The sequence below is a fragment of the Cricetulus griseus genome, chromosome 2 (genome assembly GCF_003668045.3).
Source record: "Cricetulus griseus strain 17A/GY chromosome 2, alternate assembly CriGri-PICRH-1.0, whole genome shotgun sequence".
Lineage (NCBI taxonomy): Eukaryota > Metazoa > Chordata > Mammalia > Rodentia > Cricetidae > Cricetulus > Cricetulus griseus.
This window is the reverse complement of record NC_048595.1, coordinates 439,962,540-439,987,439: the sequence shown is the minus strand read 5'-3', so window position 1 is coordinate 439,987,439 and position 24,900 is coordinate 439,962,540. Positions and strand designations below refer to the sequence as shown.

The following is a 24,900-nucleotide window of genomic DNA, read 5'->3' as shown; positions in this document are numbered from 1 at the left end:
GAAGGAAAGAAGGAAGGAAGGGTTGGGAGGAAGGCTGGGGAAAGTGGGGCTATTCTCTTTGTGGTTTGTAAAGTGGAGAGACTGGATCATGTCAGTAACAGCAGATGCCATGGGGGAAAGATGGGGGTCCACGAGATGGGAGCACAGTGGCTGGAGAGGCAGGAGGCAACAGAAAGCCAGAGTGGGCACTAAAGAGCACGGGTAGGAGAGCTGGACCCCTGCAAAACCATAGCATTTATTCCAAGTTCCTTCTGCTTCTAAAGGATCATAATGTAAGTGTTGTCCCTTACCTCCAGGATGTCACTCAAAGCCAGAATTTATTCTTGCTCTGTGTTGAAGGTTCTGGAACCTTCTATGTGCAGGAGGATGCCCCCTTCTCACTGTCTCTAAAGATGGATGGGAGAAGCAGAGGCTCGGTCAGGCATAAATTATTGAGAACAAGCCAAGCATAACCAGAGCCCTCACTGCCCACAGAACACCCAAGGCACCATCTCTTGTCTTCCTCATCAGGCCTCAGGCTCTCTCATGTCACAGCTGCACCCAGAGCTGACTTCTCACTCTTTAGCCCACGTGGCACCTTCAGCCTCAACTGCAAGCCCTCAAGGGCAGGAACTGTCACATTTCTCTTTAAGTCCTCCATGGAAGCTGCCCCATGCTTGTCACACACATTTGTGGAATTAAATTAAATCATTATGTTCAAAGGCATCTTTGAGACAGCTGTACATCTGCATTAATGATGCTCCAAGGCCCAAATGTGTTTAAGTGTTGGCTTGGAGATGCCTTCTGACACACACAAGAGGACTGGTCACATGAATTTACATCTCTACTATATTTTTCATCTCTTGTTCTCTCTCTGCATCAACCCCCTTCGTGTGTGTGTGTGTGTGTGTGTGTGTGTGTGTGTGTGTGTGTGTGTGTGTGTCTAAGTTTCTATCTCTTTCTGTCTCTGGGTCTCTCAGTCTCTGTCTCTTTTTGGTCCTCCAATGTTCTCTATCTCCATCTCCCTATCTCTCTCTTCCTCTTTCTCATCACCGGGGAAATCTGAAATGTTTTAGGGACACTCACACATCCCTATCGAGATACCCAGGTAGAAAGAAACTAGTTTTCAGTTCAAAGCCCATGGGGACCCGGAGACCTTTCAACAACCGAGTCAGGACCTTGGATACCAATCTTTTGGCCCCAGTCAACCAGTCAACAGCAGCTGGAGAACGCCCATCAACAGCCTATCTACCTGATGCAGAGACACCCAACTAAGCTGCTCCCGTGTTCTTAACCCCAGAAACTACAAGATAATCACAGTTTCTGGCAGAGATGCATGATTTGGGAATTTGTTGATATGTAGCAGTAGCAATTGGTAGTAAAACCCCCACATAGATTATCCATCTGATTCATCAGATTTATTTCCTGCTTTCCACCATTTCCAGAATTAAATCCCAAGAACTATCAGTTCCTACTGTGGCAGACATTCAAGGACTAGGCTGTGGATTCTGAAGGCAATTCTGCAGGAAATGTCCAAAAGAACACTTAAGCGGTAGTCATGACTATTGACTATGCCTTCTCTCTCTCTCTCTCTCTCTCTCTCTCTCTCTCTCTCTCTCTCTCTCTCTCCCTCCCCCTCTCTCTCTCTGTGTATGTTCTCCCAGAGACAAACCTTAGGGGTGGGTTAAAAACTTAAGTTTCCAGTTTAATTTCTAGCACTCAGGATCAATTGGAGCATGAAGATGAGAAATAGAGCTCCCTAATGTGTGAATATCAATGCCATTTACTGTAACAGGGCTCTGGACAGCATGAATTTCACAGTGCTAGAAAGAAGTGTGGAAAATGCACAGGCCTGGAAGATAGATAGGTTGGTTCAAAGTCCTGGCTTCTGTGCATGTCACATGGCTGGGGACAACAAACCCAACTACATAGATGAGGTTGACTCTTCAAGGGGAACACTGTCACACACCGGACCCTATAACTCAGATAATATATGCAGGGGGGATAAGTGTGTATAAATACGGAACCCTCTTACAAGGAAACTTTACCCCTCCTGCCTGTAGAGATGTTGGGACCACTGAATGGAAAAAGATGTACAGACATAGAGCAAAGTACCTTCCCAAAGCCCCCAGAAAGGGTGAGAACACAGTGCAGCCACAGCCTGCTTGTGAGAGACAAAGGGGGAAGTCCTGGTAAGCAGTAAGTGTGGGGTATGTACTGTGTTTGCCAATTAACACCAAGTGTTTTCAATACTCAGCTCTTCTGGGTTGAAGTGGAGAACACAGGGCTGACAGAGCCACCCAGAAGACTGAATAAGGAAACTGACTGTACAGGAAAGGACTATGGGTCCAGTCTCTTCTGTTCACTGAGAAGTCTGGTTAAGTCTGGCAAAGAAAGGAGATAATCAGAGGGAAGGTGGTCCAGAAAATTCTCAGGGTGGGACAAGAAGAAAGGCCAGTAATGACTTCCCAAGTTGACTTAACATTTGATTTTTGGTAACTTTTATGTGTGCTAATGCCTCCAAGTTACCTTCTCCTGCTTTACAAAGCAAGTTTATAGATTAGTGTTCTTGTTTGTGGAAATGATTTCCTATTTCATGGTCTGTCCTTGGTGCAATGGCTTCAGTGTGGGTCTGGCTGATGAGCAAAGTTTCTAGTGGCATCCCACAGAAGGAAACAGACCACTTACCAAGTGAGCGCTCCTGGAATCGTTCTCTTCTAGATTCATCAGAAAGAAAACCTGTAACACATTGAGAACCATCAGTCAAGACCAGGCTGGAGAAACCCATGGAAATAGCTGTCCTGAACAAGCAGGAATTCATGGACCACAGACTGATAGCTGGGAAACCAGCATAGGACCAACCCAGACCCCCTGAACATGGGTATCAGTTAGGAGGCCTGGGCAATCTATGGGGGCCTCTGGCAGTGAATCAGTATTTATCCCTAGTATACAAATGGACTTTGGGAGCCCACCCCACATAGAGGGATACTCTCTCAGCCTACACACATGGGGGAGGGCCTAGGCCCTGCTCCAATGATATGACAGACTTTGAAGAGTTCCCCCCCCCATGGAAGACCTCAACCTCCCTGGGAAGCAGAAAGGGGGTTGGATAGCGAGTTAGTGGGGGGAAGGGGAGGAGGGGAGGGAAAGGGAACTGGGATTGACATGTAAAACAAGATTGTTTCTAATTTAAATTTAAAAAAAAGAGGAGAGAAAAGAGCCATCAGGCCAGACCTCCCCACCCACTTCCAGAGACAGCTGTAATTGTAGAGCTGAACCTGCAAATATGCTCTTAAACAGAGGAGCAGCGTGTGACAGCAGAGCATTTTACTGGCATTAACACCAATAGGAAAACTCATCAGAAACATAAAACAATGGCTTCTAAATGGTAGAGCATGAACCTGATGCCATTTGCAATTAAACATGGTACAGGGCAGAGAAATGAAGACCCTTCTATCCCCCAACCAAGTCCCCTTAAGTGACAGTGACATGGATGCCAGTCACATTACTGGAGATGGCTAAGTCTACCCTGATGAGACACAGAACCACACACACACCCTACGATGTGGATGGCGCATGGAGGGGGAACAAGCATGTCCAAGTGTGAGGTCCTCATAATGCATGTGCTGGTTAGTGTTTTGTCAACTTGATGTAACTAAGTCACCTGAGAAGAGAAAACCTTGACTTAGAGAATGCCCCTGCCAGATTGGCCTGTATTCGAGTGTGTAGAGGGCATTTTCTTACATGATATGAGAAGGCTCAACCCACTGTGAGGAGTGCTAACCCCTGGGGAGGTGGTCCTGGGTTGTATTAGAAAGCAGGCTGAGCAAGCCAGTGAGCAGTATTCTTCCATGGGCTCTGCTTCAGTTCCTGTCTCCAGGTTCCTGCCTCGAGTTCCCTTCATGATCAACCATTATTAAGATGTGTAAGTCAAATAAGCCCTTTCCTCCCACAAGCTGATTTTGGTTGTGGTATTTTATTCCAGCAACAGAAACAGACTAGAGCAAGGGGAAACTGACATTGGCCCTGCCGGCTGGCAGTTGGAACCACTGAATGCAAATTCTATATGGAGAACTCTGTAAAAATGCTTAAACAAATGGTTGCATCACCCAGTGAGATAAGAAAGGAGCAAACGTAAAACCAAGCGTTTGCTTTTTGTAATGAGTTTAATTGTTCAAAGGTTATCTGTAGAAAAACTAGACGTCTAACTTTAAATGATTCCCAGAGAACTGGAGTTTGAAGTTTATGAAGGAAAAACAAATAATATTAAAGGTCATAGATTTCAACTTACCAAGCAGATAATCGTTTCTCCGTCTATAGGATCTTGGCATGTCCCCAAAAATCATCTAAAGATGTTTAAATATCAGGATGAAAGAGAAAGCTGTAAATGCTACATAGAGGACTCAGATATGTAATGCATCCAGTAAAATAAAGACAGCTCTCTGTGGTACCTAATGTGTGTATTCAAGAGAACACAGTAAGAAGCTGGGAAGATGGCTCAGTGGTTAAGAGCACCACTGCTCTTCCAGAGGACCTGGGTTCAATTCCCAGCATCCACATGGCAGCTTAAAACCATCTGGAACTCCAATCCCAGAAGATCTGATGCCCTCTTCTGACTTCCTCAAGCTCCAGGCACACATGTTGTACACAGACATACATGCAGACAAAATACCCACTTACATGAAATAAATAAACAAATTAATTAATTAAAATAGTTTAGGATGATGCATGCCTGGATCCAAGCAATCAAATGGCAGAGACAGGGAGGTTGTGAGTTCAAGACAACCCTGGGCTGTAAAGTGAGACCTTGCCCTACCCACAAAGAAAAGAAATGACAGAAGCAAGGAAGGAAAGAAGGCAAGAGAAAGGGAGGGAGGGGCAGGAAATCACATGGAGAAGAGTAAGTTATATGAAATTTAAGTTGAAGCCAAAGCTTTCACTGACCCAGGATTTGCTTCTAAACACTGTGGAGCAGAAATGGAACTTTATTATTAGACCAAGTTTAGGTCAAAAGATTTAGAGGAAATGTCTCTATGAGAATTCTAATTGACATTCATGAGATCAAAAGGGCCCCAAGTAGTTTGTATAAAATGCCAAAATCCACAAATAGTCAAGAAGGGAAGTCTCCCGCCTTTCTGCCTGCCAGATACTTCTCCATCCTCAATAGCCACCATGAGGCTCTGGCTCCCATCATGGGAACAGATTAAGGGGTGAGGACTTAACAATTCAATGCAGTGAGCAATGTTAGGACAAGCAGAAACCACATAAAGAAGAACAGTATTGGACCATTCCTCCATACTATGTATAAAAACTAAATCAGAGTAGATCATCAGTGGAAGACCTAAGTGTGTGTAAGTGTTCACAAACAATAAAAGAGAAAGAAATTGGATGGAGCAAAAGGCTTCACAGGGTGGGGGTGGCATGAAAAGTGAGAGGAAATAGTCACCAAGAGTCCATAATAAAAAGATAACTAGAAAACAGGAATTGACATTGCAAATGGCAGTCATGAGAAAATGCAAATGAAACCATAACAAAGTAGGTCTTTGTACATTATAAATGGCTAAAATAGAGACAGGCAGGAACCAATGTTGGTGAGAAGGCGTAGAAACAGATGCTTTCAGCCAGCTAGGGTGGTGCTTGACTGCAATCCCAACACTTGGGAGGCTGAGACAGGTGGATCGCTGTGAGTTCAAGGACAACCTTGGCTACATACTAAAGCCATCCTGGGCTACATAGCAAGAGCCTATCTCAATAAAAAAGAAAAAGAGAGAAAGAGAGGGAGAGAGAGGGGGGAAGAGGGAAAGAGAGAGAGAGAGAGAGAGAGAGAGAGAGAGAGAGAGAGAGAGAGAGATCTGGAGAATTCTGACTCAGACTGACTGGCTGGTTAATTTTGGTGATTGTGTGGAGCTCAAAAGTTTCAGGTTTCAACCAAATTCTCTTGGGCTCTCTTAGCCCCCAGTAGCCTTTTATTGCCCCTCTATCTGAATAGCCTAACATTCTTGAGATCATCAAGTCAAATCCTTTTGGGAGCGTACAGATCCCTAGGTCCTAGCAACCCCAAAGCTAAAAGTGACATCCAACACATCTGAGGCCTCTAGCAGTTGCCCCTCTTTGATGTGACCTACATGAAATTTCCACAATCTTATCAAAATCCCTTGATTGGATACTTTATTTGTTCTGCTCCTATAAAAACATTAACTAAAAAGCGAACTATCACGCTGGGACATAACATTTGGGGTCCATTGAATCTGTGCTCCCAGGCCATGGTCGCTCATATTTAGCTCCCAAACAAACTATATTTTATTTCCTTTGAGGTAAGAGCTGTGTTGCTGTATTTTGTGTCAAGGGAGTAGGGAGTAGGAAGTAGGATTATGGAGAATGAGTCAGTAGTTGTTCATGGGAGAATCCCTCTGCATGAGCAGAATTCTGTCTACTGGCATCTGGATGATGACCCCGCTATCCCATCAAATAACTGAGCTTTCACAGACCATCCCCAGGCCCAGCTGTAAGGAAACAGCCCTCCCTCATACCTCTTCACTGCTGTTGGACTCAGATGTGGAGGCCCAGCGGCAGTGAGCCCATACATCCTGTACCTGTCCCTTGGACATCTGCACGGTGCTCCTGCAAGCAGCTGTTGGCTGGCAAAGACAGAGTCGTGAGTTGCTTCTTCAGCACCCTGTGGGAGGAGTTAGCCTCTGGACAATAAACTGGGAAATACTGCAGGGTACTCACAGAGGCCATTCCGTTTTCCAAAGTTAACACTCAACGGAACTCAACAGGGATAAAAAGGAATGTTTAAATATCTCCACAGTTTTAATACTAGTCTCCAAGAAAAGTCTGCCATCCCTCGTGAATACAAAGGACTGTCTGAAATTTATTCTTGCTTTAACAGAAACAAGTGGTAGAGATGCCATACATTTGACTATATGGCATATACATACATACATGGATGTATATGTCTCTGTGTGTATGTATATGCCGTGTGTGTGTGTGTGTGTGTGTGTGTGTGTGTGTGTGTGTGTGTGTGTGTGTGTATAAGTCACTTGGCCCTAAGATTTAATTAGAAGTGCATGCATGTGACAGTCCTCTGCAAGACACAACCCCATTGAAGTTTCATGAGATAAATAACAAAATAATGACCTCTGTAATGAGGTCTCAGGAAGTCACTCATTTGGCTGAAAACATTTTGGGTCTGGACTGATGGTTCCATACTGGTTAGAGAGGGTTCCATACCACAACAGCTGACTATTCCGGTCACAGGGAAAGGAGAACTAAATAGGCCATATGACCTCAATGAGAAGGGGAGGCACGCTGTGGGCAACACTGTCATGGGCAGTGCGCCAAGGTGAGGCTCACAGTTTCACACTCAGGTTGAGCAGAGTTTCAAGTGTGCTGGGACTTCTCTTCGCTCTAGGCCTCTTTGCACCCACTCTGCCTGATAGAACTGTCCCCACCAGGTGAGACTGATATGATACCTACTGGATATTTCATCTGTACTTTAGAGAACAGGACACTGGGGCAGTAAGGGTTAAATAACTGACCAATAACACCAAACACCGCAGACTCCAAGCTCAAGAGCCATCCCTTGGGCACAGAGCACACAGTCCATGGCAGGAAAGGCTGTGGTGACCCAGTGTGTGGCTGAGTGCCAGAGAGGTAGTGGTCAAGCTCCTTTGGTGACCCCTGATCCACTCCCGTCATGGAATTAGTGAGGGTCTTCCTTGTATTACTTCCTGGGTCACTTACCACATAGTAGCCCCTTTGGAATGTACAAGAGGAGGTATCACCAGAATCTCTTAGACATGTGGTTTCCTGAACACTGAACTCCAAGTTCATGACCAAGGTGTCTTCATCCAGGACATTGACCTTCACAAAATCAAAGCATGGGTTTGCAATAGACATGTTGCTGAGATTCATGGTGCTGGCATGATTCTTGCTGCCCAATGAGAAAACGTTGGTAGAATCACCTACTCACTGGGAAAGCTATGTGTTGTCATAGCAGCATCCATGCAGCCGGCATGCAGACGGCACTCACACGGAAGCCCATAGAGAAAAGCCATGCAAAGTCGCCAACCATGAAACCAAAGAAGCTGAGTGTGGGTGGGCACCCCTTGAATCCCAGCACTCAGAAGGGCTGAGGCAGGAGGCCAACCTAGTCTATATATAGAGAGATCTTATCCCAGAACAGTAGTAAATGGAATGGAGGGAAGAAAGGAAAGAGAAAAGGAGGAAGGGAGGGAGGGAGGGAGGAAGGATAGAGGGAGGGAGGGAGGGAGGTTGGGAGGGTAGGAGGGAGGAAGGGTGAGAGGGAGGGAGGGAGGGTACACAATGTATGCCTTCACACCAAGGCCAACGTTGCTTCTAAAGATTTACATTGGCAATTCCTTCTACATAGAGTCCATGTGAACTCACCTAGTCACCAAATATTATTTGCAACTCCTAAATTAGTCACCTAGATTTTTCCATTGCTCATGAACACATGCAAAGTAGCAAAGCTTTGGGTCACCCAGTGTGCATGTCCCCAACTAAAGGGAAGGAAGAGGTGGGGGTGCTCTGCCTTCGTCCAGCCTGTGCACTGTGAACACGCTGCTTGTGTTCTGTTGGAAAACTTGTAATTGTCATTTGGCGCTTTCTTTGTGTCCCCAGGCTAGTGCTAAGGGCTGCCAGGCATCAAGGATAAGAGACCATGATGTGCCTTATGTAGAAGACACACACATTCAGTAAGACTTCTTTGGGTGGGAATCCCATGTTTCTGGGCAGTAAGTTTATTGTTAATGAGTGTACAATGTATATTATATTAGGTACCAATGAGCTTAAAAAAACAAACCTCACAAAATAAGGGTATATAGTGAAAGTGTCAATGAAAATATTGTGCCCCAAAACTCTTGGGAACCTCATTCTGAATCTGTCCTAGGAGCCATGATCTGGTCTCTGCCAGTTCAGTCTGGAAAACAGCAAGAATAGATTGCATGGACTTGAATTGACATTTTCTTAATGAAGGCACCATACACATTCACCAGTTCCTAAAATGAGTAAATGAGCCACAGGATGTCTCCTGGTTGAACACTTTTGACCTATGACTAAATCTGAAACATTTTCTGCAATGGTGGCATACCAGGGAACCTGTCAAACTTCCTGAAGAACCTGTGTGGTCTTAGGACAGGAGCTTGTGCTATAGCAAGCTCCTCCCTGTGCACTGGGCACCTGAGGCAGGACAGTAAAAATGTCAGCCAGATGTGATTCCAGAGTGGGTACCACTCCACAATGTTTTAAAAAAAAATTAAACAAGACCATTTGGGAAGTTTGTGCTGAAGAATGACAGCAAGCCCATGATAATGGGAGAGAAGAGAGAAAGTAGCTGTGGTATTAAAAAAAGACCCAGAAGAACCTTCCAGAAGAGAGAAGATACAAGCGGAGACTCTACGGATAAGGATTGTTGTCTGAGGAAAGCCCAGAGTCCAGTCTCCCTGGACAAAGTCTGACCCTTGCTTCAGGGTAGAGTCATTTACTGCAAGGTTGGGAGATGGGGAATGTCAGACAAACTGTAGTCTGTCAGCCTTGGGAAGCCTTTTACAGAGTAAAGAGGCGACCCAGGCTCTTCTGTCTACCCACAGTAATTTCTGTTGCCAGCATCCACTTGGTCATACCCTTAGGATTCTATCTCAAACACACTTTTAATTCTTCCCACAACCAGGCTAGAGGGCTGGGTTTCCAGGACCTTTTATTCAGCTTCTCTTGGAATTACTTACTCTGTCTTTATACTGACTAGCTCTCCTCCCATTTGACTGCAAGTGGCTGAAAGGAAGCCTTCAGCACTTGGCTGCATCCTGTTCCTTCAGTCAGACATCTTAGTTTCCTGATGGGGTTGTAAGGGGTGTAGTGAGAATAGGCAATCTGACTAGAGAGGAAGCCTGAGGAGGTCTTCCTCACAGACGAGAAACACGATACTGATACTGAGGAGCAGTGTAAAGGCCACTTGTGTTCCATAGTTTTGCAGGAACTTCAGTGGTCCCAGGTGCATTTCCTGCAACATCGTGGAATGCAGCGCCCAAGGAGAGAGCATGGAGAATGCCGCTGGACCAATATGATGGGGAGAGCAAAGGAGTAGCAAGAACAGGCAGGTGAGCTCGAGGTGGGAGAGCAACACACCGAGACAGCAAGTGTCACATTAAGTTCTGTTAGGAGCTCGAAAGTCACCTGCAAATGGCTTATCTCTAGATACATGGGTCTGGGGTCAGGCCTACATGGCTATACCAAGATGGCTATATGTCAGCCCTGTGCTCCTCTTTAATGAATTGCTTTGTTCTGTAGTGAGCAGTAGCTAAATTACAAGTGAATTTAAACTGTTGGTCTCCAAGTTTGGCAAGAGGATGTGGGTTCGACAACACTCTAAGAGAATGGCATCCCGTGCCAATGGAGCATGCATGGCCTGGATGCCAGCAAACGCAGCAGTTTCAATTTGATGTAGCTTGCTTCCAGAAGCAGTTTGGCTGGCAGCTGCCTACACCCACCTCCAAGTTCCTCCCCACAACAGTGCTCGGTGCCAACCTTGACAGCCGCGTCCTGGGACTGGTGCCTCACTATGGCTGAGCCCACGTCCTCATGACCATGCCCAGCTAGAAAAGGCAACAGAAGCTGATGGATGAATTTGCTGTGTATTTGGAAAAGAAAACATGGAGCCAGTGTCTGAAAGGGGCAGGCAAAGGGGCTTGGTCTACAGGAAGGCAAGCCGGGAAAGTGAATGTGGACTCCGATGAGTAGCAGAGGAGCAGCTAAGTGTGAGAGGTCGTGAATAGGATGGAGAAGCAAGAAAGCCATACAGACTGTGGTGGCAGTCTCTACATGGTGGTGGTGGCTGCCTGGACATGTGGCCATGTGACTCCACCCTTGTCCCCATGAGCCTGGCTGCCCTGTTTCTTCCTCATCTTTAGCATAAACATCAGTTTCCTGTCCCTACCTCCCCCTGAACCTCATTAAGCTGATAAGACAGTGGAATCCTGGTGGGCGGTCAGGAAGCAGAGAGGTTCCTCTAGGATATTCTCCATTTCCCCCTCATTTTTGCTACACCGAATCACAGCAAGCCCAAATTAATGTCACCTCCCCCAGTTCTCGGGTGATCAGGAAACAGCACTATGAAGTTGAGAAAGGTGGGTGGGTTTCTTTGGCTCCAAAGCCAGGGCTTCTTCCCTATAAACACTGGGGGCCCAATGCTGAGTGGGAAGAGAGCATCCTAGGAGCCAGGAGGCTTCAGGGCTCTTTACCCCAAACCAGGACACACACACACACACACAGAGAAGCCAAGATCACAGGGAAAACACATAAGGAAGAATCAGATGTCCCAAGAAGCTTTGAGAACCTCAGGGCACAAACTATAATTAAAATCTCTTCTCTGAAACAGTCAGCATGAAAAAGAATGGGCTGAGATCTTTGTAAAAAGAATTTAAAAAATGATCTATTCAACAAAATAAGCAAAGACAAGATATAGTAAAGAAGGCACAGGGGTGGGGGGTGTCCCCATTGACTCACTCTCTTTAAGGAGTTCCGGGTGGCCTGAAACAGGTAAGGACTCAGGGATTGGGAGTTCACCTTTGCCACCGAGGCCTTGAGGGCTTCCTGCAAGGAGGAAGGGTCGAAGTCGTACACCGGGAAACCTGGACAGCAAGAACACAGGACGCAGTAAGAGGCGATAAAACATTGAGGGGGCTGCAGTCACCTAGAGCAGGTGGCTGAGTGTGTCCTTTACCTGAGACACATGGGTAGTGCATTCCCAGTGCCAACAGAACAAGAGTCTGCAGCATTGCCTGCTCCATCTTGAGAACTGTGACCCAGAGGCAGGAGATGGCCTGTCTACTGCTTCTCTCTTCAAGATGACAATTCTTTCTGAGGGCAGCTGTCTTATCCTTGTCACCTGCGACCTGGCTGCCCCGGCTGACTGGAGCAGTCCGGAATTCAAGAGAGATGACTGCCTCTGGTGTCAATATTTACTGCTGACTTGTCCTATGGAAAAGTTCCAGGTTGAGGCTACTTTTGAAGTTTGGACTGTTCCAAGGGACTTTAGTCCACAGCAGGGTTGGATTTCCCTGCATGGTGTTTATTTTCTGTCTTTGCATTTCATTATTTTGGGGGAGGGGATATAACTGTAGACTCAACAAAAAGGAGGATTTAAAGCCATTGTGTATTTATTCCTTACCTGGTCCTCAAATCCTACACCCTCATCTTTCAGTGCCAGTCTCCCCTTTCCTAGAGACCATACACATGCAGAATGATTTTGCCTGCCTGCTTATTTCTGCCTGCCACCTTCTGTACATGACTGGGGTCATGATTCAGAAACCACAGTGGCCATGTTGGTGACACAGAGCATAACGAAATACGTGTTGAATGAGTGAGCATGTGAATATACCAGGCCTCACTGAACTGTATTTCGGGTCTTTCATTTGAAGCTAGCACTAACTTCTGGTGTCTAACAAGTACCCAGAGCATGCTACTGTGAGACAATGGCCACGAAAATTTGTAATTCCATTACTTTTAACCTGGTTTGAACTCAATTCCATTAGAGTCTTCCAGATTGAACTAACGTCACCATCTGGCTCCAAACACTCTGGTCTCATTAAATGAACTGCAGTAATAAAAGCAATTGCAGATGAGCGAAGGAGATGAAGGAGGCAACAATAGCATCGTGCTGCCAGCACAGGGCTATTGATTTTGCTTGACGCTTGCTGGGGTGAGGAGGGAGCACTGGGCTTCTCGGATTCTCTTGGCTATAATTAAGTGTTAGCATCAGGCGTGCAGGGTGGGCTCCGATGAGAGCTAAAAAGCGACGATTTTAAAATGCCCCTGCAGAATTCCATCATGTCTTGTAAACCCAGAAGATTAACTATAAGCCATCCAGACTCGATCATGCTATGGTGATTTCTTGTTCTTCCTCCAATCTGCAGAAATGTGTGCCACATTCATCCCTGCAATTTTCTGCCATTCCAACCCCAAATGCTTGGTCCAAAGTATTCCGAATTGGGTGGCAGTAAGTGAAGCATTGCATAGCTTTTTGCACACACTTCCTGGAAGATCATATAAAGTGCATCACAGACCATTTAACAGGAGCACCTGGAACACACTGAGCAAGGACCAGTGGGCGTGTGGCTGCACCGTAAACGAAGATTCGTTACTTTCCCTTTTTTCCCAAGGTCATTTTCGTTTTCTCATCTCTACTGTCATATTATTTGCATGGTGGGGGGGGTGGATCACTATATTTAGAACAAATGTAAAACTGGAATCTTCAACTGATCCCCAAACCATGAACTTCACAGCTGCCTCCTAATTTCTTATGGCATCATGATTTCTAAACTGAGCTCCACGGCCAAGAGTCTGCTTGCTGGCCTCATCTCAGCGTTTCTGTGTTCTGGAAATGTCAATGGTGCAGTCTGGATGGTGTTCATGCTGCAGCAGCAAAACCCACAGCCTCAGAACCACCAAGGATCTTGCTGAAAATACACATCTTTCAAACCCACCCAGAAGCAGCCAACAGAAACTCCAGATATAGAACAAGCCCCCATTTATTTGACAGACCCCCCAACCTGCCTCCCCCTGTGTGATTCAGGTCCACACCTATGTCTGAGAAATGCTAATATAGAACAAAGATTCTCAGCCAGGGGATTTTGCCCATGTGAGTGTATGGCTTGAATATGAACACACACACACACACACACACACACACACACACACACACACACACACACACACACGGAAGTACCTCACAGGAGGTGGGCCCCAAGAAACACTTCCTTCCTCTTTTTCTTGTCTTTCTTGGCTTCTGGCCCCCTTGACAGGGGCAGCTTGGTGCCTCTGCGACTCCCTGCCACTGTGTTCTGATGGACCTTAGGCATTTTAGTTCTTAAGAAAATTAAGAATTTGAGAAAACTTCCTGCTGTTTGCTTACACAGCAGCTGCAGCATTTGTACCTCCCTGTTAACCGTGTCCAAGGGTCCAGTGTCCTCTAATCTTAACCAACACTTGTTATTTTCTCTTCTTTTTATTATTTATTTATTTATTAGTTCAAATTAGGAACAAGCTTGTTTCACATATCAATCCCTTCTCCCTCTCCCTCCCCTCACCCCTACCCCTCCTCCCCCACGGCATCCACCCTCCACTCCCCAGGCAGGGTAGGGCCCTCCATAGGGGCTCCGCAAAGTCCACCACATCATCCTGGGTCGGGCCTAGGCCCTTCCCCATGTGTTCACGCCAAGAGTGCATTCCTTCCCGTGGGATGGGCTCTCAAAGTCCCTTCCTACACCAGGGAAAAATACTAATCCACTACCAGGTGTAGGGAAAGCTGCCCGCTTAGGGGTGTGCCTGACCTGCCAGGGCGTGGTCAGGGTAACGTAGAGTGAGAGTTTTAGGTGGCTGGGTTTCGCTTTTGGTTTCACTTTTGGCTTGCTGTACAGACTGCTGCCATGCCAGCTAGCTAGGTCGCTCTGTAAGTAAGGCTTTTCCCTATTAAATACCCTTATATTTCTACTTGGCTCCGTATTGGTAATTTCCTCCTTTAACCAGGGCCCCCCTAGAGTGCAGAGGCCTCCTCATTGACATCCATGTTCAGGGGTCTGGATCAGTCCTGTACTGGCCTCCCCGACAGCAGTCTGGGGTCGATGTGCTCCCCCTTGTTCAGGCCAGCTGTTTGTGTGGGTTTCACCACCCTGGTACCGACCCCTTCGATCTTCATTCCTCCCTCTCTGCAACTAAGTTCCAGAGTATAGTTCAGTGAGTAAGTTCAGTGTATAGCTGTGGGTATCTGCCTCTGCTTCCATCAGCCACTTGATGAGGGCTCTGAGGTTCGGGCGCATGCCTAGGACCTATTTTCTCTTCTTTAGATAATGGCCATCTATATACGTCAAATGAAGCTTCACTCTACCTTCAATTTGCATTTTCCTTGTGATTGGTGGTTGGGCATCTTTTCACATTCCTGCCAATCATCTACACATCCCCAGACTTGATGGATTTAAATCTTTTGGATTGGCTAGCTGAAGGCTTGTGGGTTTGATGTTTTCCAGGGGTATCTTGCAATGTGGCTAGTTCTCTTCTATTGTTTTCCTAGTCTCTAGTTTTGTTTAGGTCTGCCCTGTTCTTTATCACTTCATTCCTTCAACTGATTTGGGACATGGTCTTTTTTTCTAGTTCCTTGAACTCTAAATTTAAGCATTTAGAGAGGGATTGGCTCCATCTGCACCCCAAGGTGAGTGAAACCCAATTAATCCCCCAGTCAGCCACTCAAGCAACCATGGCATGTGCTGTTCTTTCCAACTCTGAATCCCCAGGTAGAAGCTGGCAGGTGGGTCTCTCCTCCAATCCATTTGTTCAGTGCTATGTAGGGGATGGGACTAGGAAAGATGGTTTCCTACAACTTCCTCTTCTCTAGCTCTTGACATTTTTGTGCAAGGGACTCACTAGGAATGAAAACTAAAAAGGAGCTATGTCTGCAGAGGCAGATTGACCAATTAGGAGTTCAGTTCTGTGGAGATATTAGAATATAATAGGTTTCAAAGCTAATGACCGTATCTTAGTCTAACTTTAGGCCTTGGAATGGCCATTCTTTGCCCACTGCTGTGTCTGAACTAACATCTTGTGACTAATAAATAGAAACCTTTTGAAATCTCTTGACATAGCTTCCACCAACCCAGAAGCTAAGAATGTCATTGGATAGCATCTGTAGTCCATAGAAAAGCTTCCCCCATCTTGCTGTCACCACCTTTCTGATGTACCCACCAATGCATTTTAAACTCACCTTGATTTATGACTTTCTTTGTTCTGTAAAACTATAAAAGCTTCATGAAACTGCTTCCACATTGGAACATGGAATTTAGGCTGGTGAATCTCTGAGTTTGAGGCCAGCCTGGTCTACAGAGCAAGTTCCAGGACAGCCAGAGCTATACAGAGAAACCCTGTCTCAAACAAACAAACCAACCAAACAAAAAATAGCTCCATATTGTTGGTTTTCTAAAAACAGGTCAAACATGATTTTTTATGAAACAACAGTTTGGCTTAAATATAGAATTTAAGCATGAGCATTAAGACAGGATGAGAGACATGTACAAGAAAGACAGTCATAAACACGTGACAGTGATCTCTGGCTTCTCGTGAGTCTGCCTCAAATACAGCTGTGAAAAAGAAAAGAATTATGCTGAATGCTTCAAGACCATGAAAAATACCCCAGATATTTAACATAGACAATCTCTTTCTTTTTAAAAATGCCCAATAGTGCCACATGTCACCCTGCAACTGGCATGCGGAATCTGGTAGCTCTGCTATCACAAATGCCAATGAACAGAGACAGAAATGCAATCCTTCGACTGTGATTTATTTTGAGACCTGGCAATCTGAGAAGGCAGTGGATTAACACCCTAAAAAATTCTGTTTTCCAGCTCATCACCCAGCAGATTACATAGGGAGAAATCGGGAGGCTAGAGAAAAAGGCAGATAGGCATCCTGGAGTTCATTCTTGGCCTTCTGATCAAGTTATGTCTCTGAGACTTGTGATCACTGGCTGTCTGGCTTTCACTCCTCCCCATTCTCTGGATGTGTGGGCTCGGGCACTTCCTAAATTGCTGAGTCTAGTTAATGTACACTAGGGGTATCTGGGATGCAGGTGGGTTAAATCAAAACAAATTCACCATTAACAGTGTTGGTGCTGAGCTGTCTATGCTGACTCCAGCCTCCAATAAGGAATCTATCCATCCCTCCATCCACTATCAATATTCTAGGGGAGAAAGGGAAAGGATGTGGTAAGATGGCTTCCCAACCCTTCCAGTCTGTGACCTTTTGTGAAGCGTCAGACTGAAGGCCTAAAGTAAGTCCTGAATCTGTTCCATCTTCACTGTCAGCAAGCATGCCAGCACACTCTGTCAGGGCAAGGGATGTGAGGGACCACATGACTTCCGTCTGAAGATGCTCTGCAGCCTTGACACTTTCAGTAACCCTTTCTGGTAATGGGTCAACCCCTCAGTGCACCATAAGGTCACATGTCTCAATGCAAAACACAGCTCTCATCTTAAAGGGAATAAGGGACAGTTTATACTGGAGACAAACACAAATGGCTATTTCCCAGGAACACGGATGCAAGTTGCCCAAGTAACACATTCCAGATGCAGAACCATGTCATGAAGTTTTTATAGTTACAGAACAAAAGAAAGACCTAAGTCAGAGGAGTTTTAAAAATACCTGAGTGGAGACATCAGGTTGACAAGGTTCTAGTGAAACAGAGGAATGTGCATCTGGGCTTCAGACGCTATTTGAAGAGATGCTTAGTTCTTGGGTTGGTGGGAGCTCGTCGTCGTCATCATCTGTTAACATCGTAAAATGACTTACCTGGCAGTCACAGGGATGTTCGGTGGGACACAGAAGTTAGGCAAGCAATGACTGTTCAGAGGCTAAAGATAGCCCAAGACAAATGGGCTTTGATCTGCAACAGTCCAGCTCTCTACAGCGATGGTATTCAGTCTTCAATGGCTGGCAGCCTCAAAGATACATCATTTTATTTTGGAGTTTTTGTCAAATTCATGTTGTTGAACCACCCCATCAGAGACCAAATGTGGGTAATGAGGTTCCAGAAACCTACATTTTTTTTTTTAGTTTAAGCCGTTTCATTTACATTCTATTGAAAATATAATTACATCAATTTCCTTCTTCTCTTTCTACCTCAAGATCCTCCCATATCCCATGCCCTCTCAAACTGATAGCCTTTTTCTTTGATAGTTATTGTTACATTACGTACATGTGTGCACAAACATATAAGTGCAACCTGATGAGTCCATTTTTGCATTGAATAGCCAATCAGGGCACTCATTATGGAACTTAACATATAACAAATGCTAGCCTCAGACTCACAGTCCTCCTGCCTCAGCTTCCCAAATACTGGTGTTATCGTTGGACCCAGCCTTATTCCTTTAGTCTAAACATAGCCACATGGCTCCTATGGGCCAAGGACTGTACTGACCACTCCCATCTTCCCAATTACCCTACAGGGTGGTCCTGATGTGGGGTCCTTGGGGCCAAGAAGGAGGCTTCTTAGAGAGGCAAGTGCCCTGCTCCTCTTGGCAACCGTGACATCGTCTGCCCCTAGTGTGAGTAGTAGCAGTAGAGACTCTTCCCTAGGTCCTCCATTCCCGATGTGGGAGACCTGAGCACAGAAGCAGAGCCTGTTACATGGGCAAAGGTGAGGAAAACCTCAACAGGAGCCATAAAGGACTTTCTCCTCATGTTCATGAAAATTTACCTTGCCTTCTTCAGGCCAGGCCACTGCCTCTCACTCTGCTCATCTCGGACTCCAGATCTGATGCACAGCTGGTCTGACCCTTCCCTGCTCCTCTGCCTGCCCCACAGACCTGACAAGGCCACAGTAGCCACCTTTGTTGTCGTGATTTGGTCTCTCTGTTGGAATCTTGAATTTGTCATCCTCCTCAGACTACAAGCCCTTTGGAGGCAGCAACAACATGATTTATTAGAGTAATTAAGTAAATGGATTTTGAATGAATGAATGAATGAATGAATGAATGACTTTAGATAATGAAACTGGAGTCTCCTAACCTGCTCAGTATCATATGAGATACAGTGGTACACATCTCAACATTATGTCCCTTTTTCTACCTTACTTTTCTAAGCCTTGGGGTATTTCCACTTTTAAATGTGTCCCCTGTAAAAGTCAGCTAACATCATGGGAGAAATTAGTGTAGACATCTTAAAAGGAATAGAATATAAATTCAGAGGGAAAAAATGATAACACTAGAAATGGAAAAAAGAGAACACACACATGTACACAGAGAGGGACACACACACACACACACACACACATACACACACACACACAGAGAGAGAGAGAGAGAGAGAGAGAGAGAGAGAGAGAGAGAGAGAGAGAGAGAGACTAAAGACAGATGGTCCCAGTGTGCATGCAGAAAACCTTGTGTCCAATTCCCAGCACCACATTAACCAGTCATGACAGTGCACTCCAGTGATCTCAGGACTCAGGAGGTGGAGGCAGAAGGACTAGGATTCAAAGTCATACATAGTGTATGTGAGGCCAGCCTGACCTACCTGAAATAAGAGAGAGGGAGAAAGGGAGGGGAGGGGATGGGGAGACTGCTGCTTGCTTCAGATTATCTGAGAAAGGTGGTCCAGGAATGGAACTCTTGTCTGGCATGAAGAGCATCAGGGGCCTGCACTCAAAGTGCCTACACGGTTCAGCTCTGTGCACCTTGCTACTGAACTCCAAGCATACAGAATAATCAAACCCAAGTAATTCGTGTTAAGACCTGAGACCGGTTTGAGGCCGCTCATGCCTGTAGCACAGATGCTGGAAGATACACACTCCAAGATGAAGGACAGGTTAGCCTCACAGCTGGAGATTCTGCAGGTTTTGCACTGAACATGAATAACATGCAAAGTTCCTCATCATGTCCATGTCTGCAGCCAATTGTGTTACAGAACACTGATCTCACAGAGCATTTATCCAGCACACTGGCCTTTCTTTCTCCAAAAGTTGTTATCATTATTAAATGGGAAAACTCCTGTGTTATTCCTTTGTTCTGAGGATATATCATTTCTGTCTTCCAAAGCTATATTCATTACGCAACAAGCCCTGATTAGTTAGAAACATTGTGGCCTGTGAGTTTCTCACATGAGGAACCAATGAATAATAATTCCCCAGAGATTTTCTGATATTCTCATTGACTCAGGCACCGACTTTGTGCTGGGGACACCTATGAGCAAGGCCCAACATAGTTCCTGACTGCTGAACACCTTTAACCGAGGGGAGTGGATGTCAATCAGCAGGTTTCATAAGTTCAGGGAAAACAACATCAGCAATGGAGGCCCTCCAAGAACAACCAGTCACACTAGAGGGATGCTTCATAAAAGATTTTAGAAAGGTATACCATGGGTGGACTTGAGGTAGTCAGGCAAAGCTCTTTGGAGAAGCAAATATTGATATGCCAGCTAAAGGATGATTCAGAATGAATGAGAGAAATAAGCAGGGGAAAGAGCCCCAGACAGACAGACTAGAGGAAGAAGGAATTCTGGGGCAGGAACAAATATGTCACCCTAGAGATAGAGCCACACAGTTTGCCCAGAGTAATTCCTCTCTATTGCTTGACTAATCATTAATTGCATCCTGGGCCCTAGGTAAAGTCATGCAGTTTGCCTAAGGTAGTTTCCACGTATGTCTGCTTCTCTACAGTAATCATTAATAGCGTTCCAAGCCCTTTGAATTCCAGTGTCTTGTGAGAAACTGAGAGACTCAGAGTTCAGGGTGAAACACAGAGTCCTGCATCAGATAAGGCTGGGGAAGCGAGCAGGAACATGCCAAGCCAAACCACAACCACTTTTGACAGCATCCCTGGTTGTGCATCCCATGGTAACAGGAAGCTATTAAAGGGTCCTAAACATGAACACTATTTGATCATATTTTGATTGGCCTCAACTATAGAGATGTTAGATGGAGAGGGAATAAGCACCAGAGACATTTCAGAGGCTCCTACCTGAGACTGGGTGTTATTTTTGTAAACGAGGTGGCATTAGATGAAAGAGACTGGGAATCCTTCCCCTCCTACCTTTTCCCCTGCTGTCTGAGCAGGGGTTCTTGTTCTGTTACTAGGGATGAAGTTGTTACTGCTCAGTTCAAGCTAAGATAATAGTCCAGGGTAGACAAGAGCAGTAGCAGAGGAGGAAAAAGAGAGGCACTTGGATTTTAAAAGCATCATCAGGTACAGCCTGGAGGAGAGAGAGAGAGAGACAGACAGAGAGAGAGAGAGAGAGAGAGAGAGAGAGAGAGAGAGAGAGAGAGAGAACGAGAGAACACAGTGGCAATGTCTCCAAATAGCCAGCCAGCTGGTCAAAGCATGACAATCTAAACATAGTTCAGATAACCATCTGGGTGAGCTCACCCAGAGTTCATGTGGAAATCTAGGCTGGAGTTAAGGATCTGAGAACACACACAGGGGTGGGCGGGGGGGGGGGCCCCGCAAGTCCTTCCATAGCTCCTCCTCTCGGACCCAAATATTGAACTCCAGATCCAGCTGTCTGGCCTCCTTCCCTTCTGCCCACCTGGCCTCAAACAGCTACATATACCATCATTTTTCCACCAGCAGCAACTTCATCCCCACCCTCAAAAATGGTTGAATATCAGAGCAAGCGTCGCTGCTCTCTGACTGAAGGGGGACAGGTGGGAGGAGAAGGTTTCCCAGTCTCTCTCATCTAACATCTGCCTCGTTTACAGAAATACCTCAGAGAAACTCAGTGACCAAGGAGAAAGAAAGCACGGATGTTCTCATCTAAGGCTTTCCTCCTTTCCCTCCATTCAGAGATGAAACACCAGTGTCCCAGAGAGGGGACAGCCTGAGTAATTATTTCCTTCAAGGCCCCCTTTTTCTAATGAGGCAGCTCAAACCCCAGGAGGTGTCACAATCCAACCCACCAGAAGGGACCTTGCATCCTGGAGACCATGAAATATCAGGGACTTAATCTGGACTCATCTAAGCCTCAGGCACACAGTGGGTGCTGGATCAAATTGATGGAAATGAACTCACCTCCCTCTCCAAGTTCAAGCCAGGTGCACTTCAGCTCTGGTAATGAAAGCCTCCTGGCTTCTAATAGGCTGAGGAACTGTGCCACTTAATTACAGAAGGATCAGACGAGCAAACCTTAAAAAAAAAAATGAATCCAGAATTCAGAGCTGAAAGGCAGAGGCTCTCAGGGGCAGGAGAGAAATTGTTCCCTGACCTAGAAATGGTCCACACTTGGAGTGAGAGCTTTGCAACCTCAAGAGCTGCCAGAACACAGCAAGGGTCAGAGCCAGGAGCTCAGCTGGGCTTTGACCTGGGGGAGGGGGGTCGTGAAGGGCATGGACTCTGCAGAGAACACAGGCTGCTGTTGTGTACTCTTGCCCTGGGGTTCTTCCTTAAGGTAAGCTTCTGGGGACACTGAAGTCCCATTCCTCTCCTGGCCCCATGCCACAAACTCTAGAGTCTCATCATTTCCAGGTCAGTAAGGGGTGCTCAGCTCAGAATAAAGCACATAGACATTGCCTAATGCATCTAAAAATTGACAGCTGGAAGCCTAGGATGCCCACTTCCCATTTCCAAAAGGAAACTGGGGAGCTGCTGCCATCTCAAAGTGTGTTAGTCAGGGTTCTCTAGAGTAGCAACTTATCAAAAATATATGATTTATTAGAATGACTTACAGGCTGTGGTCCTGCTAATTCAACAATGGCTGCCTGTGAATGGGAGGGTCAAGAGTCCAGTAGCTGTTCAGACCCCAAGGCTGGATGTCTCAATATACACTGGAATCCTGAAGAAGTAGACTCTGATGCCAGAGAAGGGAATGAACTTGCCAGCAAAGCCAAGAGCAAGCAGGCAAAGAGATCAAGCTTCCTTCTCCCATGTCCTTATATAGGCTGCCAGCAGGAGGGGTGGCTCAGATTAGAGGTGGGTTTTCCCAGCTCAGAAATCTGACGTCAGTGTGTGTCTTCCCACCTCAACGATCTGCATTGGAAGTGCATCTTCTCACTTGAAATGATTAAGCAAAAATTTCTCACAGGTGTGCCCAGCCATTGTTGGGTTTTAGTTCATTCCAGATGTAGTCAACTTGACAACCAAGAATAGCCATCACACAGAGCAAAATCAAGAAAGCCCCAGGGATATTGCACTTGGCAGTGGGTTTTGCCTCTATAAGGAGACATATAAGGGGCTGAAAGCAGTAGGCTGAACACAGGAGCCCTCTCTATCCATCTAGAAAGATGATTGCTCTTTTATTCTTCACTCGTGTGAGAAACATGAATGAGGCGTTGCAGGCATGTGCCAGCATTGGAGCAAAAGGAGATGAGAATAAGTGGAGGCTGGGAGAGGACCGCAGCCAACAGAGACAGGAACATCTCACCACTGAGGTCCAAGAGATTGGGAAACATCGGTTAGTGTTATTGTTGTGGTTATTAGTCGTCGTACATTTTACGTGAAAGCAATAGGCCAAATGAGCATGTGGAATTTTTTCTCCTTATTCTTCTCTCACATGGTACATTACGACTGCAGCCTCCCCTCCATCCACCCCTCCCTGCTTCCTCCCCCACACCTTCTCTCTATGCCAGATCCACTGCGCCTCCATTATCCTTGAGAAAGGTGCAGGCCTCCCAGTAATATCAGCTGAACATGATAACAAGATGTAATAAACCTAGACACAAACCCTCATATCAAGGCTGGAATAGGAACCCAGTGGGAGGAAAAGGGTCTCAAGAACAGGCAAAAGAGTCAGAGACACGCCCCCCACTCCCACTGTTAGAGTTCCCACAAAACCCCAAGCTAAACAACCATATGCAGAGGACCTAGGGCAAACCCAGAGCATGTGGAATTTTACTTTTATTTACATAAAATTATTACACACACTACTCCTGGTCTCCTAAGTTAAAAGTGCTACTGGACTCTTTCTTAATGTAGAGGTCTGAAGTTGTGTTATTTTTAAAATGCTAATGAAGCCTTCTGCTGCATGAAAAATGCACTCCAGGCTGAGGGTTAGGCGATGGGCTTCAATACCTTCACACTTGGACAGTCCTTTGTGCCCCGTAGGACCCTCACACCCTATACAGTTTTTTGAGCAGTTGCTTTTGTTTCCCCTGGAAAAACAACCCATGACAGGTAAAGGCTGATTGCACAGGCTCTCATCATGAAACATTTACCCAGAACATAGAAAGTGCAAAGTCTGCCAGTGACCTGTAAGCTCTAATAGCTGACATAGCACAAGGGTGGACTACATAGCATTCCAGAGGTGGCATTTGAACCCAAGAGAAACATTGGGAGCTTAGTCAACTCAACCACTGCCCACCCTGCATTCTCTGTTCTTTAACCCTTCCTTGTCAATAAATTCCATTCTGCCCGTCATGGGTCCTGGATGTCTCCCTGCCTTCTTCCTCAGGGCTAGCTGGGAGCCTCCCACATCCCTTTTTACTAAATCTTCATCCTCTCTCGTGACTGGATGGCAGCTATGGTAGACAGCTCTTTACTGTATCCAACCACAGTGATGTATACAACTTATGTGTCAAACATATGGATTAATATATAAATGAAAAAGCCCAGGTGTTTATCTTGTAAAAACTCTTGATCCAGATGGGAAAGAGACCTGCAATGGTGATTTTTCTGTTTCCAGTTGACTGGGTGCTGTTTCTGAGTGTCTGGGAGTGTATTGCAGGATAGGATTAGTATACACATTTCTGTAATCAGTAGAGACATTTCCTTTCCTAGGGTGGAAGGTTTTGTCTATCCTCAGAAGACTCATTCATACCAGGAATGGGGAGAAAGGTTGCACCCCCTCTTTGACTAGTGAGCTGCACTATAGACCTTTCCTGGCCCCTGGACTGGGACTTGAGCTCTCTCAGCCCTGGTTTATAAGACAAGACTTGGAGTGAAACTACAAATCACCAAATATAGTGGATTGTGGGACTTCCTAGCCTCCTCATAAATACCATTCTACAGACACCTTTCCCTGGCTCTAGAGAATCCTGCCACAGCTTCTCCACAGTGACCGCAGTACCTTACAGACAGGTTGCCAAGGTTATCATCAAATCCATAGACGGGCTTCCATCCTTGTGTGAGGAAAAATTGGTGGGGTAGGAACATGAGGAAATAGGTATGCTTAACTAGGGCTGAGAAATGTTTCAACCAGGCAAGAAAAGAGAAAGAACAAGAACCTGGAGGGCACTTCAGGACATGGTGAAGAATGGTGCCATTCAACCACACAGCCCTCAGTGGGCACCTGCAGTGTCCATACAGAATGAATGAAATAAACCAGCTGGAATGTATCTCCCTCAAGAACTCCACAGCCCCACCAGGGGCCATTCTGAACAGAGGATGGCAGATAAGGAATAGGTTATAGGTCTGTCAGAGGCGCTGAAGTTTT

General features: G+C 45.9%; 1 protein-coding gene across 1 annotated transcript; it reads right to left on the bottom strand.

Annotated features, from left to right (window-relative positions):
- Positions 1 to 290: 290 nt before the first annotated feature.
- Positions 291 to 11,923, bottom strand: Spp2 (secreted phosphoprotein 2). Its single transcript, XM_035439265.1, has 7 exons — positions 11,723 to 11,923; positions 11,506 to 11,630; positions 7,726 to 7,845; positions 6,510 to 6,617; positions 4,271 to 4,325; positions 2,668 to 2,718; positions 291 to 386 (listed from the first exon to the last, which is right to left on the bottom strand). The coding sequence occupies exons 1-7, from the start codon at positions 11,787 to 11,789 to the stop codon at positions 301 to 303; spliced, it is 612 nt and encodes a 203-aa protein (XP_035295156.1). The 5' UTR covers positions 11,790 to 11,923; the 3' UTR covers positions 291 to 300.
- Positions 11,924 to 24,900: the final 12,977 nt, after the last annotated feature.